The following is a 25349-nucleotide window of genomic DNA, read 5'->3' as shown; positions in this document are numbered from 1 at the left end:
TTCTTTGTGTATGGACTTATTTTGAGATTTCGAACCTTGAGGATTTAGGATAGGCAGAAACTCAGCAAGTATTTAACCTCTAAAATGGCTAATCACTGAAAAAAAGTTCAGAATACTATCAGCGACTTTCACATTGTACTCCAGGAACACCTCAGGGGAAAGGAGGTTGTGTCTCCAAAGTTACTGAAGGAAAGGAAGGAGCAGGTGGCTGAGCTGAGGCTCCAGCCACCAGTGAGTGCGTGTGTGCTCAGTCACTTCAGTCTTGTCCAACTCTTTGCGATCCCATGGACTATAGCCCACCAGTCTCCTCTGTCCATGGGATTCTCCAGGAAAGAATACTGGAGTGGGTTGCCATTCCCGTCTCCAGTGTCTAGCCACTAGACACATCCTATCCCATACCCTATCCCTTGGAACACAGAGTATATCTTAAGATCAATACTGTATACCAGATTTACTTCAAAGAAAGAGATCAATGACTTCAAAAATGTTTAAAAACCCCTGATCTTGACCAAACATCAGTTTCCTAGAAAATCTAAGGGACATCAATCAGGTCACCACTGTTAATTTTGTAAGGTATAAAACTTGTATACATTGAGCATTTTATACAGAACACTTTCAAACTTGTTACTGCTCTAACACTGTCATTCTTTCCTCTATTTTTTCTCAGTTACTGCGCTACAATTGAGCACAATGGGAAGGATCATTATGGAAGGCAAAATAGTATGACTTGGCTTTAAAGTAAAGATGGAAAGACTACAGTAATTATAAAAAGTCAAAGAATTCTGGCATTCAGTGGAACAGTGGTTAGGAGAATATGATGAAAGGAGAAATTGGTATTCTTCAAATCCATTTAGTTTTAAAAGTTCTAGTTTGTAATCATACCAAAACCTGAATGATTACTCTGGCATTTAAATGTTCCAAGATATTAGGGTGAGTTTATACAGCATTTTCTAGAGTTAGAAGTAAATTAAAAAAAACAAACAAACAAACAAAAAAAAACAGATAAATCTAAAGGACTCAAGGGGCAATAGTGATCTATCTAATGTTCTATTTCATCTGAAATTTAAGTCAATGATTATTAAACAAGGTTTTTATATCTAATCATGTGGCCTCTCGATTTATCTTAAAAATAAATCTGCTTTCATCAATGCAAATAAGACCAAATATAAGAAAATAAGAACCTTAATGCTATCACAGAGTGAGGGAGGGAAAGCAACATGGATTGTTGAAAATTGATCACCACCTCTACAAGCCTCCGACTAGAGTGAAAGTCACTCAGTCGTGTTCAACTCTTTGCGACCCCATGGACTATACAGTCCATGGAATTCTCCAGGCCAGAGTACTGGAGTGGGTAGCCTTTCCCTGCTCCAGGGGATCTTCCCAACCCAGGGATAGAACCCAGGTCTCCCTGGGTAAAGAGGTATTTTAAAATCACTGGAATAAATGCATGACAGAAAATTTTAACAGTTTGTGGAAAGATATTATAATATCAATAAAAGAGGAGTGGGTATTAAAATTTATTCTTCACCTCTACCTTAGGTAGAGATCATAAGCTCCAACTGAATGGAACAAAAACAAAAGTCAGACAGCATCACATATAATAAAATTATTGAGTTAACGGACACAAATATTTTTAATTTCTTTCTGTTAAATGAGAAAATAAGGTAGAAAGAAAAGTTGCTCTAATATTAAGTAATATCTGTATAATAAAATATTCAACCCTCAAACTTGTCAGAATGAATTTTTTCTGACTGATTCACTTACTAAAGACTGATTTAAAAAATACAACTCATTAGCTACTTCAATGATTCATATAGTTACTGAGGTACCAAATTCAAGGTCATTATACTTTGGACAAATGGCACTTAAACCTTTTTGCCCACAGCTGGTAATAACAATGTTTCATTCACATTTCTAGGCAAAATCTTTCAAATTAGTTTTGAGACAGAAGAAATCTTTGATATTTTATAGCACATACCAAAACAGCACTGAACTAAAAGGGACATCTAGAGCCTTATAACAATAATCAATGTAAAATAGATGTTCCAGTCAAGAATATCAAATGTACAAGAAACTATTTCTTCCAACCTTTGCTGTAAAGATTAGGTTAGAATAATGCCCTATATGAAAAATGAAATTCTGTAGTGAGAACTTCCTTGCAGCTTTGTATCCGATTTACATTTAGATAAAATCTATCACAAAACATGTATACCCTAATTCCAGGATGATTTTGAGTTAGCATGACCTGAAAAATTCTCAGTCTTTCTCTGCCCAAGAGTCAAACTTTAATACTAACAATTATATATAAATCTTTGCTTGAATCTCTGACACCCAAAAGATCTACGTTATACTGCAGAATTCAATATAAAAAATATGAAAAGTTTATATATGCAACATTTTGGGATCTTATCACCAAATAAAAGCTGTTCACCAAATAAAAGCTGTTTCCTTGCTGTTCAAAGGAAATCCAATCAACATATCAGCAATTTTGAGTGTAGCCTATTCTGCTGTATTGCCTTTATCATTTAATAATATGTAATGTCAAAGATGGTAGACAGCCAAAAAGAAATTAGGCAACCCTCAACTAAAATGTATGCTGCCTTAAGTTAACTTAAAGTGCACCAGCTCACAACATTTTTAAGAGCCTGAAGGATTTTGACTCCCTCCACAAACATACAGCATCCATAACCATTTCAATACCTAAAAATATATAATATTTAATCTCATTTTCAATTTTTAAAAGCTACTTTATACCTACCATCCTCACAGCTGTATTAGGTTGGTACAAAAGTAACTGTGGTTTCAGACCATGAATTTTAAATCACTGTAACTAGGCTCAAACATGTCTTTATTAATCAAAATAGGAACCATTACAGTCAACATATTTTTGCCAAAGAGAAGTTTATTTCTACAGTGTAAAATTCAGGCCTCAGGATTCGACAAATTTTTGGAAACCATTCTCTGTGTCCTGTAGAGGTGTTTCAAGAAGTGGTAGTCAGTTGGATAGAGGTCAGGTTTTGGAAACCATTCTCTGTGTCCTGTAGAGGTGTTTGAAGAAGTGGTAGTCAGTTGGCGAGAGGTAAGGTGAGCACGGCAGATGAGGCAAAACTTCATAGACCAATTCATTCAACTTTTGAAACGCTGGTTGTACATCATGTGGCCGGGCGTTGTCATGGAGAAGAACTGGGCCCTTTCTGTTGACCTATGCTGGCGGCAGGTGTGTTCAGTTTTTGGTGCATCTCATCGATTTGCCGAGCATACTTCTCAGATGTAATGGTTTTGCCAGAATTCAGAAAACTCTAGATCACCAAAATTCAGCAGCAGATCACCAGTGACCATGACCTTTTTTGGGTTGCAAGTTTGGCTTTTGGAAGTGCTCTGCGGCTTCTTCTTGGTTCAACCACTGAGCTGGTCGCCACTGATTGTCATACAAAATCTACTTTTTGTCGCACATCACAATCCAATTGAGAAATGGTTCACTGTTGCTGCACAAAATGAGAAGACCACACTTCAAAATGATTTTTTTTTGATTTGCAGTCAGCTCATGAGGCACCCGCCTATCACGTTTTTTCACCCTTCCAATTTGCTTCAAATGCTGAATGGTCAACATTGAGTTCTTCAGCAAAACTTTCTGTAGTTTTAAGAGGATCAGCTTTGATGATCCTCTCAATTGGTCCTTGTCACCTTCCAATGGCAGACCACTGTGCTCCTCTATCTTCAAGGCTCTCATCTCTGTGGCAAAAATTCTTGAAGCACCACTGCACTGTATGTTCGTTATTAGTTCCTGGGTCAAATGTGTTGATGTTGTGAGTCGTTTTTGCTGCTTTATGACCCATTTTGAACTCAAACGAAAGAAATTTGCTTTTTGACTAACATCATTTCCATAGTCTTAAATATAAACAGCAAGTAGTAAGTCATTGGCAAAAAAACAAAGCGAGAAATGTGCATTAAAATGATGTGTAACATAACCACATTTATTAAAGAATGCATTCCAATATCAAAAGGCAAAGATCAACAATGCAAACTGCAATTACTTTTGCACCAACCTAATACTTCTTACAAGGCTGTATATTGTCACACTGCTTATTTAACTTATATGCAGAGTACATCATGAGAAACGCTGGACTGGAAGAAACACAAGCTGGAATCAAGACTGCCGGGAGAAATATCAATAACCTCAGATATGCAGATGACACCACCCTTATGGCAGAAAGTGAAGAGGAACTAAAAAGCCTCTTGATGAAAGTGAAAGAGGAGAGTGAAAAAGTTCGCTTAAAGCTCAACATTCAGAAAACGAAATTCATGGCATCTAGTCCCATCACTTCATGGGAAATAGATGGGGAAACAGTAGAAACAGTGTCAGACTTTATTTTGGGGGGCTCCAAAATCACTGCAGATGGTGACTGCAGCCATGAAATTAAAAGACACTTACTCCTTGGAAGGAAAGTTATGACCAACCTAGATAGCATATTCAAAAGCAGAGACATTACTTTGCCAACAAAGGTCCGTCTAGTCAAGGCTATGGTTTTTCCTGTGGTCATGTATGCATGTGAGAGTTGGACTGTGAAGAAGGCTGAGCGCCGAAGAATTGATGCCTTTGAACTGTGGTGTTGGAGAAGACTCTTGAGAGTCCCTTGGACTGCAAGGAGATCCAAGCAGTCCATTCTGAAGGAGATCAGCCCTAGGATTTCTTTGGAAGGAAGGATGCTAAAGCTGAAACTCCAGTACTTTGGCCACCTCATGCGAAGAGTTGACTCATTGGAAAAGACTCTGAAGCTGGGAGGGATTGGGGGCAGAAGGAGAAGGGGACGACAGAAGATGAGATGGCTTGATGGCATCACTGACTTGATGGACGTGAGTCTGGGTAAGCTCCGGGAGTTGGTGATGGACAGGGAGGCCTGGCGTGCTGCGATTCATGGGGTCGCAAAGAGTCAGACAAGACTGAGCGACTAAACTGAACTGAACTGAATACTTCTTATGCTCCTATTACCTGGACCTATTTTAATTTATATTCACATTTGCTTAAAAGGAACATATTACATCTTTGATACCGATAAAGTACAGTTTTGTTTGCCATTTTCTTCTCATTCACATGGCATAACTATTTCTTGGCATTTTCTCTTCTGGCTTTCTGTTTGACTTAAGGCTTTATTTACTAAATACTATAAACCATAAAATTAGAATCAAGTTGGACCTTCTCCTCTGTTCATATGATCTGAAAAGTAGTTTTAAAATCATACAATCTGGATAAAACAGCCACAGGGAGCAAATACTATGGGAGGAAAAGCAAATCTTCAAGATACTGTAGTCTGAGAATGTTGACATTTTGAGAATGCCTGTTACAAATACTATCATTATAATACAAAATACTATTATAAATACTAAATTCAGAAAGTTAACTACCTGACTTTTTAAAAGTGATATTTCATTGTTATTATTTTCTGTCTAGCAGTACTACTGCACTATAACCAGAAAAAAAAAAAATCCTTTTCTTTTAGTCTATTTTTTAAAAGAAATTGTTCTATAATTTATCTATTAGCACCAATTCTCAATGTTGACTATATTTCATAATCACAAAGCTGTTATTTAAAGCTCATGCTGGCATCCCCATCCCAAATTTAAACATCTATTAAAGGATATCAAAGAAATCTGTATGTTTTTAAAAGCTCCACAAGTGATGCTAATACATCATCAGGATTAGCAATAGTCAATCTAATATATAGTAACACAGCATGTATTTCCTGCACATTCCACTTTAGAGAATCTCTAAAATTAGTTGTTATTCTTTATATACTCTTCCATTAAAAATTACAGACCAAAATTGTGACATACAGCAGAAACTTCATTAGGATATGAGAAGTCCAAGGGGTTGTTATGGTTACTCAGTTATTTTAGAAAATGAGAATTATTCTTAAAGAAAATTAGTAAAATACTATGTTCTGACATAAAAACACATCCAATACTTTAAAAATTGTACTATAGTACAAGCATAGCTCATTTTATTGAGCTCTGCTTTACTGCACACTTTGCAGATGTAACATTTTTTACAAATTGAAGGTTTCTGGCAATCTTGATCTAGCAAGTCTTTTGATCCCATTTTCCCAACAGCATTTGCTTACTTTCTCTCTGTGGATCACATTTTAGTAATTCTTACAATATTTAAAACTTCTTCATTATTATATTTGTTATGGTGATCTGTGATCCATGATCTTTGATGTTACTACTGTAATTGTGTTGGGGTGGCACAAACTGTGACCATATGACAGTGCTCTTAATTGATAAAATGTTGTGTGTCTTCTGACTGCTCCACTGACCAGCCATTCTCTCCCTCTCCTCGCACTTCTCTATTCTCTGCTACTGCTGCTAAGTCACTTCAGTCATGACCGACTCTGTGCGACCCCATAGACGGCAGCCCACCAAGCTCCCCTGTCCCTGGGATTCTCCAGGCAAGAACACTGGAGTGGGTTGCCATTTCCTTCTCCAATGCATGAAAGTGAAAAGTGAAAGGGAAGTCGCTCAGTCATGTCCAACTCTTAGTGACCCCATGGACTGCAGCCTACCAGGCTCCTCCATCCATGGGATTTTCCAGGCAAGAGTACTGGAGTGGGGTGCCACTGCCTTCTCTATTCTCTAAGACACCACAATACTGAGATTAGGCCAACTAGTAACCCTACAATGGCCTCTGAGAGTCCAAATGAAAGGAAGAGTTCTACATCTCTGACTTTCACCAAAAGCTAGAAAGGATATAGCCTAGTGAGGAAGGTATGCTGAAAGCTAAGGGACAAGCTGAAAGCTAGGCCTCCTGAGCCAGTTAGTCAGGTTGTAAATGCAAAGAAAAAGTTCTTGAAGGAAATTAAAAGTACTACTACAGTAAACACACAAACTGTAAGAAAGCAAAACACCCTTACTGGGGATATGGAGAACATTTGAGTGGTCTGGACAGAAGATAAAACCAATTACAACATCCCCTTAAGCCAAAGACTAATCCAGAGCAACTCAATGAAGGCTGAGAGAGGTGAGGAAGAGTAGAAGTGTGAAGACGTAGAGGTTGGTCCATGAGGTTTATGGAAAAAAGCTGTTTCCTTAACAATGAAAGTACAAGGTGAAACAGCAAGTACTGATGTAGAGGCTGCAATGAGTCATCCAACAGACCAGCTGAGATAATTACTGAAAGTGGCAACAGTAAACAACAGGTCAATGTAAACAAATCAATCTTCTATTGGAAGAAGATGCCACCTAGGACTTTCGTAGCTCAAGAGAAGTCAGTGCCTGGGTTCAAAGCTTCAAAAGACAGGCTGACTCACTTGTTAGGGGCTTTTACAATTGGTGACTTGAAGTTACAGCCAATGCTCATTTACCATTCCGAAAATCCTAGGACCCTTAAGAATTATTACTAAATCTACTCTGCCTGTATTCTGTCTGAATATTCATTGGAAGGATGATGTTGAAGCTAAAGCTCCAATTCTTTGGCCACCTGATATGAAAAATCAACTCAGTGGAAAAGATCCTGATGCTGGAAAAAACTCAGGTCAGCAGAAGAGGGTGACAGAGGATTAGATGGTTGGATGGCATCACCAACTCAATGGACATGAGTTTGAGCAAACCTGTGAAGGACAGGGAAGCCTGGCGTGCTTCAATCCATGGGGTCGCAGAGTCGGCTATGACTTATCGACTGAACAACTAATACTACGACTCTGCCTGTGCTCTATAAACGGACAACAAAACCTGGATGATCACACATCTGTTTACAACATGGTTTACTAAATATTTTAAGCCCCCTGTTGAGTCCCAGTGCTCAGAAACAAAGAGATTCCTTTCAAAATATTACTGCTCACTGACAATGTACCTGATCATCCAAGAGCTCTGATGGAGATGTTCAAGATTAATGTTGTTTTCATTCTTGCCAACAAAACATCCATTCTACAGCCCACAGGTCAAGGAGTAATTTCAACTTACAAGTTTTATTATCTAAGAAATACATTTTGTAAGGCTATAAGCCACCTGTGGCCTTCCCAGATGGCACCAGTGATAACCTGCCTGCCGATGCAGGAGATGAAAAAGATGTGGGTTCGATCCGTGGGTTGTGAAGATCCCCTGGAAAAGGAAATGGCATTCCACTCCAGTATTCTTGCCTGGAAAATTCCATGGGCAGAGGAGCCTGGCGAGCTACAGCCCATGGAGTTACAAAGAGTCAGACACAACTGAGCGCCTGAGCACATAAAATACAGCTGCCATAAAACTCCTTCGATGTAATTCCTTTGATAGATCTAGGCAAAGTAAACTGAAAACTTTCTGGAAAGGATTCACTATTCTAGAGCTATTAAGAACATCTGGGATTCATGGGAAAAGGTCAAAATATTAACAGGAATGTGGAAGAGATAGATTTCAACCCTCATGGATGACTTTGAGGGGGTTAAAGCTTCAGTGGAGGAAGTAACCACAGATGTGATGGACAGCAAGATAACTAAAAGTAGAAATGGAGCCTAAAGATGTGACTGAACTGCTGCAATCTCATGATAAAATTTCATGCTCAGTGGTAAAGAATCCACCTGCCAATGCAAGAGATGCACATGTGGGTTTGATCCCTGAGTTGGGAAGATCTCCTTGAGTAGGAAATGGCAACCCCCTCCAGTATTCTTGCCTGGAAAATCCCATGGACAAAGGAGTCTGGTAGGTTACAGTTCATGGAGTTCTAAAGAGTTGGACAGAACTGAGTAGCATTACTACTACAGAGAAATCAATGGCAAAAAGAAGAGTCAATTAATGTGCAAACATCATTGTTGTTTTAGAAATGGCCAGAGCCTCCTTCCAGCAACCATCACCCTGACTCATCAGTATTGAAGCAAGACACTCCACCAGCAAAAAGATTATGACTTGCTGAAGGCTTAAAAGATGGTGAGCATTTTTTAAGTGGTATTTAAAAATTAAAGCATGTACACTGCTTTTTCAGATATAAGGCCACTGCACACTTAACAGATTATGGTATAAATATAACTTTTATACACACTGTGAAACCAAAAACTTCATGTGACTCGCTTTATTTTGGTATTTGCTTTACTGTGGTGGTATGGAACTAAACCGGCAGTATCTTTGAGGTATATGCCTGTATAAGATACTAAAACCAAATTTCTCAGTATTGTCAACTGGTGCTGAATGTACTTAAGTGTGAAAACATATTTGTCAGAAAAAAAACATTTGTGAAGTTCTGTCAGTCCAGCATATCCTGGATTGGCAAATTTGATGAATATGATAAATCATCTTAAAACTAAATATTTCCAAAAAAGAATACCACTCTTTTTCAAAAGACTAACTAGGGTCATTAACTTATAAGTAATATACCACTTTAGTTATACAGAGAGAGCACAGAACAATAGTTGAAAGCTTCACTTTCAAATAAGACGCTGGAGAATTTTAACAATTAACTTACTATATGTAGCAAATTAACCTCTCTGGGCTTCTGTTTTCACAGAAGAGAGGTGAAACTTAAACAGAAATGTCATCTAGCTCCACATGTAACATGCTAAAACTTTATTTTCCCTCCTTCATTAATGGGGTGGTTCCCAACCAGAGGACATTTGCCTCTACCCCAAAGGATACGTGGCAATATCCAGAGACATTTTCGGTTGCCACGACTCGGGGTGGGGGCCGGGGGATGGGCTACAGATATCTAATGTATCATGTAGAGATGCTGCTAAGTATCCTATGTTACACATGACAACTCTCTCCCCACCCCCAAAGTCAATAATGTTTAGAAACCTTGGTTTGATGAATACATTAGAATTATATGTTGACACAAAAACTGCTTGTGTATTATGTGACAACTAAAGGCTGTTATCAAATTTATTTATTCAACAAATACTTACTATGCCTCTATGATGCTTAAGTGCTATACCAGAGTCCACTTTAAAGTATGTCTTCATTGTTAAAGTGACCTGGAATTTTTCTCTTCAAATATTGTTTTCATTTATCAGCTTAGAATTTTCTTGCTCTAAAAATCACCCACCCCCACTAAAAATGTACTTTTTTAAAAAAGGGAAACACTAAAAAAAAGGGGTGGGGGGACCTTTAACAGCTGTTTGTTTTCTAAATAAACTGCTAACTGCTATGTCACTTCAGTCATGTCCGACTCTGTGCGACCCCATAGACGGCAGCCCACCAGGCTCCCCCGTCCCTGGGATTCTTCAGGCAAGAACACTGGAGTGGGTTGCCATTTCCTTCTCCAATGCATGAAAGTGAAAAGTGAAAGTGAAGTCGCTCAGTTGTGTCCGACTCTCAGTGACTCCATGGACTGCAGCCTACCAGGCTCCTTTGTCCATGGGATTTTCCAGGCAAGAGTACTGGAGTGGGGTGCCATTGCCTTCTCCAACTAAATAACTGGCCTACAGAATCAAGATTTATTGATTTACAAGAAATCAAAAATAATCTAGACAGAGTATATCAGAGTTTCTAAGAAGGGAGCCTAAGTGTGTTTATTTTGGAAAGGTGATTCTGACACACACAGTCCTCCACCTTTATGGAAACAGGAACACAGAGCCAGTCAGTATTGGGCCAACATTTGACTTCCAGTGTTTTTCCTTCCAAGACACTAAGGACATATAGTCAACCAGGATAGACCACATCCTTTGCTGTGAACTCGTCATATAACATATTTTAGCACTGGATACTCCATAACTCTAACTGAATATACTTCCTGTAAGAACATGTCCTTTAGGGACTTCCACCACCCTTCACTGGAGTGGCGTGGGTTCAATCCATGGTCAGGGAACTAACTCCCACATGCCATGGGATGAGGTCAAAGAAGAAAAAACCATGTTCTTTCATGTTTAGTGGTAGACTATTTGAATACAGTTTTTTCTTTTTAAATAAAAGGAAATTCCAAGTAATTCCAAGTATTTCACAGAAACTATAATTTCAAAGTTTGACTATTAGTCTTAATAGAGAAAAAAACACATTTATTCCCCTACTGAGAAAATGTCTTTATTGGTGATACAAAATCCTACTAATCTCACCAAGTACTATAGTAAGAAGTCCGTGAGAAAATACTGCCAGTGGAAGATAAGTAAAGAAGACAGAGGAACTAAATCAAACAGAACACCACAAAGGTCATTAATCAGGCTAAAACATTTCAGAAAATAATGCAGGTTACAGGACACAAAGAATATTTCTTAAAGTTGATGAGGACAGTAAAACTAGATATCTAACAATCTTTAGAAACTGAGTAGGTTTAAACAGAATAAAGTAAAAAACAAAGTAATTCATTTAGGGAGAAACAGGTATAAAAATCTAACTTTCATTGACATTTAACTATACACCACTAAATTAATTTTTCAAGTTTTCTTTCTTACTGGGTCCTCAAACTAGGACATTAAAGAAAAGGTCTGTCCAGGTTATAACGTGTATGTGTGTGTGTGTGTAGGGAGAGAGAGAAGTAAAACTTAAATGAATTTTAAAGAAAAGGTCTGTCCAGGTTATAACGTGTGTGTGTGTGTGTGTGTGTGTGTGTGTGTGTGTGTGTGTGTGTGTGTGTGTGTGTGTGTAGGGAGAGAGAGAAGTAAAACTTAAATGAATTTTAAAGAAAAGGTCTGTCCAGGTTATAACGTGTGTGTGTGTGTGTGTGTGTGTGTGTGTGTGTGTAGGGAGAGAGAGAAGTAAAACTTAAATGAATTTTAAAGAAAAGGTCTGTCCAGGTTATAACGTGTGTGTGTGTGTGTGTGTGTGTGTGTGTGTGTGTGTGTGTGTGTAGGGAGAGAGAGAAGTAAAACTTAAATGAATTTTAAAGAAAAGGTCTGTCCAGGTTATAACGTGTGTGTGTGTGTGTGTGTGTAGGGAGAGAGAGAAGTAAAACTTAAATGAATTTTAAAGAAAAGGTCTGTCCAGGTTATAACGTGTGTATGTGTGTGTGTGTGTAGGGAGAGAGAGAAGTAAAACTTAAATGAATTTTAAAGAAAAGGTCTGTCCAGGTTATAATGTGTGTTTGTGTAGGTATGTATGTATATAGGAAGAGAGAGAAGTAAAACTTATATGAATTTTAAAAATCAATCTAAAACCTGAAACTCAAGGCCAGTGTTACCTCTGCTGCCAAGTCGCTTCAGTCATGTCCGACTCTGTGCAACCCCACGGACTGCAGCCTACCAGGCTTCTCCGTCCATGGAATTATCCAGGCAAGAACACTGGAGTGGGTTGCCATTTCCTTCTCCAAGTATTACCTCTACTTTCAAATAAAATCATAACTTCCAATCAATCTAAGGTCACTAAGTGTTCATGGAGGAAACATTTCAGCTAAAGAATATGTAGAGGACAAAAGGAAATATAAAAACGTAGAGATGGGGATGTACATTAAAACAAAGGTAAAAACAGAAAATGCTCTCCTAATCCAGGCAATTCACAAATACCAGGGAATCAATTTATATATTTAATCAATCATACCATTTAATCAATTCATATATGGCTATGCATAATTTAATACGAAAAAGGAGATTTTTAAATTAAAAAACTATTAAAGAACTATATAAATAATATGACTTGTTCTAAACATGAAAATAATGCACCCCTAAAGCCAAGTGGCACCCCACTCCAGTACTCTTGCCTGGAAAATCCCATGGGCGGAGGAGCCTGGGAAGCTGCAGTCCACGGGGTCGCTAAGAGTCGGACACGACTGAGTGACTTCACTTTCACTTTTCACTTTCATGCATTGGAGAAGGAAATGGCAACCCACTCCAGTGTTCTTGCCTGGAGAATCCCAGGGACGGGGGAGCCTGGTGGGCTGCTGTCTATGAGGTCGCACAGAGTCGGACACGACTGAAGCGACTTAGCAGCAGCAGCAGCAGCAAAACCAAGTAAGGTTGTTTTAGTTCTGACTCCCTAGTGTTCTTGATTTCTACTTCCTCCAAAATATGAAAGTAAGAACACACACAACGTGGCCTTTTAAAAATTATTTTTAGAAAAGAATAAAACTAAGCATTAATGCTTCAAAGTGTCTTCAACACCGTAACTTCATTTCAAATAAGGAGGGGGAAAATTTGGATTTAAATATCACGACTATTTCTAGAAATTAAATTCAAATGAGAAAGTTAATTAGATCTTCTTTCATAAAATGGCTTTCATTAATCACCATTAGTTCCTCTTCGCTTTCTGTCACTAGAGTGGTATCATCTACATATCGGAGGTTGTTGACACTTCTCTGAAGACAATCAAGGCAATGTATCTATACCATATTCCTCTCTCATTACAATCATTACAATTCTGAAAGTGCACCAAAGTTTAAATGTTTAGATGCAACAACTGTTCCAGCTTCTGTGTATCTGTAACTTAAAAATCCTTAATCCTAAATAAATCAAATATCCCCCCAAATGCACTTGGATCAAAAAATAAACAATAATTCAATGCCAGTGGATACATGGTAAAAGAACTGATAATTACCCAGAAGGAAGGGGAGAAAAAAGTTTAGTTCTAGAAAAGGATAGTATGTATTTTAAACTGTTCAACTATGATTCAGGTTATAAAGAAGTTGTATAAAAGGAGACAAAAGGATCCTGCAAGGAGAATGGCAAATGGGTGGAAAACACTGATAAAAGGAAACATGGGCTCCTTATCTAATCCTCATAAAATAATCTGTACTTTCTGCCAGAAATAATAATTATCTGCCAGGAGGTAAGGCACACAGACCATGTCTCTAATTCCTTCAGGTATCCTAAGACACTTAAGTAAGGTGAGTGACTCCTCTCCCCTGTAAGCTCCTTCCTTGTCTCTCCCATAAATTTTTTTTTTATTATTCTCCTCACACCCACAATCCACTCAAGATTCTCTCCTTCAGTTGATATTCTCTATTTTCATTCTGAAAAAAGAGAAAGGTTATCAGGTATGGAAGTTCACTGATCAGAGGAAAGATTGTTCCTAGTCAGTCCTATCCACAACTAACCCTGTCCACTGAGTCTGTAACTTCATACCACCTCTGGGCAAAGTTTACTTTAGTTCCTCCTCTCTCTTCAGCACTTTGCTTGTCCCTGTCCCATCAAAGGTCTGCTATGATCCTCTCCCTAGCACATAATAAGTCAAGTCTGTTAAGACTCTGGATACCACCTCCCTTTCTTCACAGTCAAGGTTCTTCCAGGAGCAGTCAATATTTGCTCACTGTCCAATTGTTCCTTAATCAACTACTATCTGGCATCTTGCTCTCATTAGGCTACTAACACTAAGCCTAAGTGACAAATTCTTAGTCACTTTTTAGTTGTTATCTTAGTTGACTTTCATGACATTTAATCCTCCTTGTTATTCTCCTTCTCTGCTGGCTCCTCTTGTATCCACCCCTTTACCTTCTCCTACTCTTTCTCCAGCACACCCATCTTGCCTGCTCACATTTCCTAGCATTACATATACTATGAGTTCATCTTTAAAAGCGGTTTTTAAACTTCTGGGTCTCAAAACCTGTCTACAAACTTAAAAATTGTTGAGGACCCCAAAGAGTCTTTGTTTATGTGGGATATAACTATCGTTTTAACATTTTAGTAGTTAAAACTAAAAACACCAGAACACACAAGTACACAATCAATAAATCATCAGTAATGATGTCATCACAAATCTTACAGCCTTTGGAAATTTTCACTGTAAACTCATGATGAAATGAAAATTTACAAGCCAAATATGTTTTAGCGATACTATAAAAAAGGCAAATAATGTCTTTGCACTATTGTGTGCCAAAACCCACTAAGTCTTCATCTTCAATCTAACCTCCTTCTGGAGCTCCAGATAGCTTCCTCTGCTTTGGCCATTTCACAGGTATTCAAACTCAGCACTGTCCAGAATCTAATGTGTTACCTTTTATGCTAACCCATTCATCTTCCTTCTGTGTTGTCTATCTCACTCAAAGACATTATCATTCATCTGAGGCTGCTGCTGCTGCTGCTAAATCACTTCAGTCGTGTCTGACTCTGTGCGACCCCAGAGATGGCAGCCCACCAGGCTCCCCAGTCCCTGGGATTCTCCAGGCAAGAACACTGGAGTGGGTTGCCATTTCCTTCTAAAATGCATGAAAGTGAAAAGTGAAAGTGAAGTCGCTCAGTCGTGTCCAACCCTCAGCAACCCCATGGACTGCAGCCCACCAGGCTCCTTTGTCCATGGGATTTTCCAGGCTAACTACCTATAAATAATCTGAGGTTCCTCCCTCTCCTTCTCTACCCTCATTCAGTCATCAAAACCTACTTTTATTTATTTATTTTTTTTACATACACATGGAAATTTATTTTAATTATGTAAAACATTATATAGTAGCAGACTCATTCACTTAAATATAAACTTTTTTGATTTCACAGTCATAAGTCAAGTATATCACACCACTGGCACAATTAATATACTATAGGAAATAGTTATACAGAAATATATACGTTGTCAATGCTCTTTGGAAAACTACATAGTACAATACATATGGTCTTTTTTTTTTCTCCCAAATCTTCCCACCCTCTCCCTCTCCCACAGAGTCCATAAGCCTGTTCTTTTAAAATCTAGTGGAATCTGAGAGCTTGTTAGAAATGCAAACACCCACTCCAGATCTGTAAGAACCCTTGGTAATTCACTTGCACATTAAAGTCTGAGCAGCATGGGCCTGGGTGGTTATAGTATCAATAGTTGAGAGAATCCGAAGAAGGCAGAGTCCAAAACACAAACTTGAGAGCACTGTAATTAGAACTCCCACTTGAAATTTTCTCTCTGGTTAAGCCTGGAGTTTTGTAAAGGCAACAGCATTCCTTAACTAAATGATCTTCCCAACTTGGGTTTCATCGTCCTCTCATTTCATCCTATTCACTGCCCCCTTAAGGAGCCTTCTTCATCTCTACTTGTCTTGTTTCCCTTCTTGTCATCTTCTAGAAATGAAATATAAGGCCACTCAAACTCTGACTTTGCCTATCTTTCAGCATTTTTGCATTATCTTCTCTACATAAGAAGTCGGAAAACCAGGTGAATCACCTAGGCAGCTTGTTTTTGTTTTTTCCCCCAAGCTCCTCAGATGAGCTAAAGGACAGTTAGGACTGATAATCACGGCCCTACATCTTGAACAAAACCATGCTGTCGTTGTTCAATCGCCCAGTCATGTCCGACTCTGCGAGCCCATGGACTGCAGCCTGCCATGCGCCATACTTCCACGCAAAAGCACACCCTAGTACCGCTGCCTGCTTTCTTCTCATTCTTTGTCCTTGTCCTCTGAGATGAGCCCACAGGCTTTCCTAGGGACTCAACTATCATCTCTTCTTTGAGGGAAGACCTCTCTTTCCTCTTTCCCTACCTCTCCCCTGCAGGCAGATGGAATTAGAGGTTTCTTGCTCTTTCCTCCCATAGTACCTCGTGCTTGCATCTGTTGTAGCACAGCCCACACTGGTTATGGAACTGTTTGTCCTACTAGACACTGATCTCATGTGAAAGCAAGAACTGTGTCCTACTCATTTTTATATTCTCTGTGCTTAGACATAGAGGTTAGAAGATAACAGATATGTAATAAATGCTTACTGAAACTACATTTTTAGAGTCTGCTGAACAGCCCCAGAGTGATGTAAAATAAAGCAAAACAAGACTGATGCAATTTCTTTCATCCAAGACTGGACAATTTCATTAAAAGACAACCCTTTTTGTTTTACAATTTTACATTTAGAAATAAAAGGCAAGCTCATGCATGAAGTGATTCACATATAAACTACAATGAAAATTTCAGCTGAAGTAATCAACCTAACAGTGAATATCAGATGTTTTTCACTTTTAATAGTAAAAGGATAGATGAAAACAAGAGGTTCTTAGTGTCTGAAAAACAGTACTGGGAAGAGGTTAGAAACCAGGGGGATATTATTAGTAGGCTAAAATCTTCATAAATACTAAAAGGAAGTAAAATGCCCAATCAATGAACCAAAAATGCAAGATATGCATAATATTTATATTATAATGTGGAAATAAATAGCAGGAAGAAAAGCTAAGAGAATGGAGATCAGGGTGAGGTAGGGGTGGATGGTAGAGAATGCTATTAAAAAAATTAATAAACCTTCTACTGCTGTCTATAAAAACAAAAACTATTATCTTAAAAAATAAAAAATGTTATGGTTCAGGGGATGGATTACCAAAAGAATAAAATGACATCAGCAGACAATGGAATACTACATAAACTTTACTATTACGTGTACTGGGGAAAAAAGAAGTATTTCTATCCTGTAGCTCTTTGCTCTCAACAACTTTACTTCATGACCTATGAGAATCTGTTCTGTGATGTATATGAAGTATCACCCCAAGGGAAATCATTAATTGAGCCATCTCATAGTGAAACAAAGTCTTCCAGACAAATCACTTCTTAAAAGACAAACCCCTGCCCCCAAATTTCCTTCTTCAAATTTTAAGGAAAACATATAATCTGTAGTCATTTCCAAAATATTATGCCACTTAACCATTATTTTGTAAAAATTCCAGATGCTGAACACAAAACAGCAAGAGCCAAAAGATTTTGAAAATTTTCTACTGTGACCCCAAATGTCAAAAGAAAGCCAAGTACATCCAACGGTTAACCAAATTGTATTTCAGTGCAAATACCATTAAGGTCTTAAAAAAACTTTTTTTTAACATAAAAATATAGCCAAAAGTGAGCCTTAGAATTCTTTGGTTATTTTCTTTCAAACTGATTCTTTTGGAAGAATTCAAATATTGCATCTACAACTTATTTGGGAATATGGGTACCTAAAAGGAAGACATAAATATATAACCATTACAGGTGATCTAACTTTTCCTGTTTTTCTATTAAAAAAAAAAAAGAAAAATCTATCAAAAACACCAGGTTTAGTGAACATAAAAGAGAAATATCTAAAATTATTTTATTATCCTTCATAACATAAAACCCTATGAAAGAGGAGGCATGTGAAATTACTACATAGACCCAAACCTGTGGAAATATCAAGAAATGTTCCAAAATCCAAGAAACATTCTTGATATGGTTTTTGAAAAAATGTACTTTGACAAGATCTAAACCTACAATTCTTCAGGACTCAGTGTGTATTAATTTGGAAAAAAAAAAAAAGCTAAACTGTGATAATCTGGTGCTACAGGGGCTACTAACGCTTACCTCAAGGGAACCTACTGCAGATAAAGTCCCGTCACTTGCACAGTCCTTTCAGCTGCCTGCCAGTTGTCTCTGTGGAAGGGAAAGCCTGATGAGTGAGAGCCCTATGCCACACTCCTTTGGAGTGTCAGGGTGCCTGCACAGAACTCCACAAAACTGTCTACCTAGAGATTCCTAGATGCTTTCAATACAACAGGGCTTAAAAAGATGCCGCTGCTAATATTCTCCTTCCACTGAACACCACACTAAATGGCTAAGAGTGTGCTAATGACCTATTGGTATTATTATCATGTGATAAATCTACACTAAACCAAGCAGAAAAAAGACTAAAATGGGTCAAACAGAAATAAGTTAACACTGACAGGGGAAATATACATACACACACACACACAAATGTTGAAAAGTAAGTGACAGAACTCTGTAATCTGAGAAGAAGTATTACAGACTTTTATTTGCAAAAAGTGAAGTTGTAGCATCAACAAATGAATGCTAATACTCAAAGAACCTCCTGTCTAAATATTTTTTAAAATGCCATCAAGAACATCATGCTCAACGTGAACTATACCATGGATCCAAATACCTACTTATAAAATTCCATGTATTTTCTTAGTGGGAAGAGTAAGTGGGTGGGAAAGGAAGGAATTTTTCAGATATTTTTAACCATGTAAAGTGAAAACCAATAGCATGAAATCCCACAAGAAATTTCAAAAAGAAAACAAAAAACGTGTATCTGTATCTCAAAAAGTAAACAAACCTTTACTCAGGACCAAACTAAGAGGGAAGTATAACAAGAAATAGTAGAAAACGGTGAAAAACAACATATTACAAAAATCACGTTCATCTCTTAGAATCATGAATGGCTAGCAACTGAAGAACATCTATACCATTAATATAAAAGTTCATCTACATAACCAAAGAAATTACATTTTCTTTCTAATGTCAAATAGTCTTCAGTCTAATGTTATGCTTCTAAAACAGAATAAAATGCTCCTATAAAAAACAAAGATTAACATTTAGCACAAGTATTAAAGGAGGAAAAAAATTAATTTTAAAAAAGGTGATTCCAACTTTTCCTTCAATAGCAACATATTTAAAATGAAGTTACTCACCTCTGATTCTTTGTCACTCAAAGATCCCAAGCTTCCAAAACTGTGATTAGAGCTTTCATTATTTGTTGAGGCCTGTGAAAGATTTTTTAAAGGTAAAAATTAGGAGTAATTTTAAATGGAACATATTACAAAGTAAACAATCTATCTTTAGAATTAAAAACCTAATTCCTTTAAATAAGGAAGACAAATGAAGTAAAAATAAGAAACATTAAAAAAAAAAAACACCAACGTCATAACAATATAGCTTAGAATGTTTTATTAAATCAATAAAGTTCTATCGTGTTTCAGGAACTGACTTCTTAGCTGATTTTTTAGATTATCAGATTCAGGAGCAAAAGAAGTGAGACGTTATTAGGATAAAAAGAGCCTTAAAATTACTTCCCAATAAAAACTAATCTAATGCTTCCTTTAACTAAAAGTATTATTTGTGTTCCTTAATTCCCACCACAATCTTAGCAAATTCTATCATATCTCATCCTCACCCCTTTGCCTCTTCATATAAACAAATTGGTCAATCTTCAGTTTCTCTTTGTTTGGGATTAGTCTTTCAAAAGAATCTTTTATTAATTTGACCATGTTAACTGCTTCACTGAAGAGTTTCTAAATTTCTTTTACAATATTTTGGACTGTGACAGTAATGAGCTATCTCTGTCAAATAACATTTTCTATGTTACTATATGTTTCTATGATGCTTATTATTTTGTGGACTTTTTGGAAATATTAGTACATTAGATCGATATCTTGCAGGAATGTTTAGACCAGACTAGAGCATATATGCCAAAGAGGACATATGAATGAACTTCCTGGACAGGTCGGCCAGCTGATAGCTCTATGTTTCCCTTCAATCTGTAAGAGTAACTATTAATCCTACCATTACGAGGTTGCAAATTAGCCTATAATTACGCTAGACTGACAAATTTCCAATTGATGACTGATAGGACATATTGCATATATGTCCAGGGCTATGCTGTAAAGGCTATTTTTAACACAAAACAGTACTTGAACTAAGATTCAAGCACTATTTAAGAGGAATTTATAATCTAATTAAGACAAGATTATCAAATTAGAAACAGGCAACACCATAAACAGAAATTAAAGAGTGATAAATTAGAAAGATTCAGGGCAATGGAAGCAGTGACAATGTTTCTGAGCATCCCTAAACCCCCAAACCTATGTTTACAACAAAACCAGGTGACAAGGAATCTCCATAAATCTCCCTAAAATAGTACGTGGGAACAAATCACCAACAGAACCTGCACTGTATGAGAAGAAGCAGAAGGAAACAGAGTGTCTGACACATCTGAGAAGAGAGACTCCCCAAATAGCTATAACTGGAAGGATTTCTGCATCTACTTGAAGTCTAAAGCTGGAGCAGTTAGCCTCTATGGTAAACTGATCTCTCACTAACAGCGTCCCAATGAGCATAAACTACTGAGCATGCAATCGGAATTGAGCACATTAAGTATAATGAATATAAAGAAATAAGAACAGTGGGGAAGAGAGCAAAGCCTTAGAAATCTTAGAAAGCAAATGCCACACTTCTGAAGAGTTCCCAAAAACAACAGCAGAGGGAGCTCTGTAAGAAATGCCACCCTAAACCAAAGCAAGAAAATGATGTAGATCAATCACATGAAATTATAAGGGGGAAAAAAGCAAAAGACACAGAATTACATCCTGATAATAAAAGCATACCAGGAAAATACACCCACTAAAGAGATGAATTTATAACCAACCATTTCAAAATGAGCTAGGAAAATGACTCAAGACATGAAATAATAACACAAATCAGATGTCAAAAAACTAAGAAGGTAATGGAATTCAGGAAAGTATCAGAAATTGAAAAAAAAAAAAAAATTTTTTTTTTTTTTTTCAAAAATAAAGATTAAACCTGAATGAACCCAAGAGAAAATACATACAACAGATAATGCTTTAAAAGAACAAGAAGGTAAAAAGGAGGAACAGTTTTGGAATCAAATGAACTGAAGAGATTAAAAGGGTGAGAGAAAGCAATCACTTAATAAAGTAATAAGGATCCAACATTCCAGTAACAGAAGTCTTTAAAAAACACCACTACAAGAGAACAAATTAGTAAAGATTGCAATTTGAAAAAACTTTTTTGAAAACAGAAACCAAAATCTGAAACTACTGACTGAAGGAGCACCACGAACACTTAAGAATTCAGCCAGAAGGCCAACATCTGATTTTCCAAAGGCAACACTTTACTTTTGTCTGAAGAAAACCGAGCAACATATTTCAGCTATTCAAGGAAAAAACTATGAATAAAGTATATTATGTTTGGTAAAATTGATTTCTCATCACATGGAAGACACAGATAAACTTATCAAAATGCCAAAAATTGGGAAACACTGCTCCCATGATGGCAAGCAGTAACATTCTTGCTGACACAGATTAGATAAGAAGTACATGGAATAGAGTATAAAATTTAATGGCTAAATGTATACAAAATGTTTTGAAAACTATGGTATGGAAATTCATGGAAAGCACAAGCAAATTTTTACACTATTTTCAATAATCTCTGTGGTCATTGTGATAGTACACACATTGTTGAGACTGCTGTGTGTGAGATACAGAAAGGAGGAAATAAATACATAAATTAATTAAATTATTTTAAAAACATGAGATTTTTACCTTTCAAAAAAAACACACACCCCACAGACCCTGCCATGAGTAATAACTCAATATCTCTTATCAGAACAACATTCACACAGATAACAATAAATTCCAGAAAAAAAGTATATAAAACAACTACCTAAAGGCACTTGAGCAATCAAAAACAGGCAGAATCTGGTTAGAAGACAATATTTGGAAGGAAAAAACAGAATTGGATGGGTTTCCTATTTCTACAGCTTTTGCCTGAGAGAAGGCCCCTAGATTGAGCTGCACAGAGCAGCTGAAATTTGAATCAAAAGATACAGTCTTACTGGCTTGAAAATTGGGAGTTTGAAGCTGCCACAGTAATGGAAAGTGAGAAGATACATACTGGAAAATAAAGAACCACAAAGAGAGAGAGAACCACAAAGAACTGTACCCATATTTCTGGCTGGTCACTGACCTATGCAAGAGTGGAACAGATTCTAAGCATCCAGTAAGATCTGCCATCCTCTTCAGGGAGGCACAGTTTAGATTTCAGTTCAGCCAAATTAACTGCTTGCAAATACAAATAATAACCAAAATACTAACTCTCTCCATAAAAACACACTAAATCCCAGAGTTACTACAATGTATCATTACAGTATGCAGGATATAATACAAAATTTCTTAGCATATGAAGAAACAAGAAAATGAGACCCATACTCAAGAGAAAAGACAATCAATAGAGAACAACCACAAGGCAACCCAGATATTAAAATTAGCAAAGATCTTAAAGCAGCCACCTGTAAATACGCTCAAGGCAAGAAGGGAAAATAAACTTGTAACTAAATGAACAAGTTGGAAATTTCAGCAGAGAAATAAAAATATCAAAAAGAGCCAAATGGAAATACCAAACTGAAAAATTCACTTTCTAAAATAAAAATTCACAGTATGGGTTTAACAGAGAATGGATAAAGTATTGAAGACAGATCAAAAATTAGTCCAACTAAGAAACAGAGAAAAATACTGAAAAGCAGTTATCTGCTAGACACTATTAAGTAGTCTAACACATGAATTTGGAGTCACAGAAGGAGAGAAAAGGACAAAAAAAAATTTTTTTAAGAAATAGGCAGAAACTTCTAAACATTGGTGAGACATAAATTTACACACTGATGATCCCAAGCAAGATAAGTACAAAGAAAATCATATATAGCTATATCACAGTCAAACTGCTGAAAAACAAAGTAAAAAAATCTTACCACAATGAGGTATTACCTCATATTTATTAGGGTGGCCATCATCAAAAAGACAAGAAATAACAAGTGCTGGTGAGGATGTGGAGACGAGAACTCTCCTACACTGCTGGTTGGAATGTAAACTGGTGCAGCCACTAGGGAAAACACTGTGGGGTATCCTCAAAAAAGCACAGAACTACCACGCGCATGTGTGCACACTCAGTCATGTCTGACTCTTTGTGACCCCAGAGTAGCCTACCAGGCTTCTCTGTCCATGAGATTCTCCAGGGAGAAATATTCAAGTGGGTTGCCATTTCCTCCTCTAGGGGATCTTCCTGACCCAGAGATAGAACCCACATCTCCTGTATTAGCATGCAGATTTTTTTTTACCACTGATCCACCTGGAAAGCCTCCATATCCTTGCCAAGAACTACCATATGTTTTAGGAATTCCATTTCTGCATGTTTATCTGAAGAAAATAAAAACAGTAACTCAAAATTATATCTGCACCTCAATGTTCACTGTAGCATTGTTTACAACAGACAAGACATGGAAGCAACCTAAGTGTCTATCAATTGATGAGTGGGTAAGGAAAATGTGGTGTGTGTATGTATATATATGTATATAAGAACACTATTCAGCCATTAAGAAAAAGGGAAATCTTTCCATTTGTGGCAACATAGAACCTGAAGACACTATGCTAAGGGAAATATGTCAGAGAAAGACAAATACCTTCTGATCGCACTTTTGTGTGGAATCTTAAAAAAACAATAAAAATTTAAAAGCCCAAGCTCAAAGATATAGAGAAGAGATTGGTGGTTTCCAGAGACAAGTGGGGGATGGGGGAGAAATGGATAAATGGGGTCAAAAAGTACAAACTTCCAGTTATAAAATAAATAAGTCTTGGGGATATAATGTACAGCATGGCAACAACAGTTAATAATATTATATTTGCATATTTGAAAGTTGCTGAGAAAGTACATCTTAAAAATCCTCATCACAAGGAAAACAATTGTAACCATGTATGGTGATGTTAACTAGACTGTGATGATCACTTTGCAACATACACAAATATGGAATCATTATATTGTATACATGTGATCTAATCTAAATGTAATCTTAAACATCACTTATACTTCAAAAAAAAAAACCTTACAATTAAAAAAAAATAAAATCTTGAAAGCAGCCAGGGAAAGAACACATATTACATTCATGAGAACAAAAAAGGATATGACTGACAGCTAGCTTGTCACAATTGGTACTGGAGGTCAGACTTCATCTCTGGAAATGGAAGCCAGGGGAACTCTGTACTGAGACACGTAAGGCGCAGATGAGGAAAGAGAGGCCTTGGGTGCACAGCTACACACTACATGAAGACACTCGGCACCTTTCTGTGCTAAACTAGAAAGGCGGCAGCCAAACTTAAACTCTTCAGGCTGAAGATTACAGAATTTCTCTCTAGGAAAACAAAACATGGTTTAAGAGACAAGACTTACAGACACCAAGAATCAAAAATCTCTCAGAAGAAGGACCCAGTCAACTCATCCTACTGAAGTAAATCCTGCCTACTCAAACAACACTTCCAGTAAGTGTTCCAGTACCTAACGTACAGATATGAAGAAGGCCCCATATCACCAGATATCGGAAGAATATAAACAAAAAAAAATTTTTTAAGCCCACAGGCAAAAGACAACCCAGGAAGCAGAAAAAAAAACTTCATACAAAATAAAACTATCACTCATCTCACACGCTAGTAAAGTAATGCTCAAAATTCTCCAAGCCAGGCTTCAGCAATACATGAACCATAAACTTCCAGATGTTCAAGCTGATTTTAGAAAAGGCAGAGGAACCAGACATCAAATTGCCAACATCCGCTGGATCATGGAAAAAGCAAGAGGGTTCCAGAAAAACATCTATTTCTGCTTTACTGACTATGCCAAAGCCTTTGACTGTGTGGATCACAATAAACTGTGGAAAATTTTGAAAGAGATGGGAATACCAGACCACCTGACCTGCCTCTTGAGAAACCTATATGCAGGTCAGGAAGCAACAGTTACAACTGGACATGGAACAACAGACTGGTTCCAAATAGGAAAAGGAGTACATCAAGGCTGTATATTGTCACCCTGCTTATTTAACTTATATGCAGAGTACATCATGAGAAATGCTGGACTGGAAGAAGCACAAGCTGGAATCAAGATTGCCGGGAGAAATATCAATAACCTCAGATACGCAGATGACACCACCCTTATGGCAGAAAGTGAAGAGGAACTAAAGAGCCTCTTGATGAAAGTGAAAGAGGAGAGTGAAAAAGTTGGCTTAAAGCTCAAC

At 37.2% G+C, this 25349-nt stretch overlaps 1 protein-coding gene across 3 annotated transcripts in view; it reads right to left on the bottom strand.

Annotated features, from left to right (window-relative positions):
* The window catches only part of TLK1 (tousled like kinase 1), a 182329-nt gene that overhangs the window by 69211 nt on the left and 87769 nt on the right, over positions 1-25349 (bottom strand). For 2 of the 3 annotated variants that reach the window (XM_027557899.1, XM_027557909.1), the window contains exon 3: positions 19192-19263. In XM_027557899.1, the coding sequence (XP_027413700.1) occupies positions 19192-19263 (72 nt within the window). Of the gene's footprint in view, positions 1-18085; positions 18155-19191; positions 19264-25349 lie in introns of all 3 variants that reach the window. The other variant, XM_027557920.1, reaches the window with a different exon arrangement.

The sequence above is a fragment of the Bos indicus x Bos taurus genome, chromosome 2, assembly GCF_003369695.1.
Source record: "Bos indicus x Bos taurus breed Angus x Brahman F1 hybrid chromosome 2, Bos_hybrid_MaternalHap_v2.0, whole genome shotgun sequence".
Classification (NCBI taxonomy): Eukaryota; Metazoa; Chordata; class Mammalia; order Artiodactyla; family Bovidae; genus Bos; species Bos indicus x Bos taurus.
This window is presented reverse-complemented; position numbering and strand designations above follow the sequence as displayed.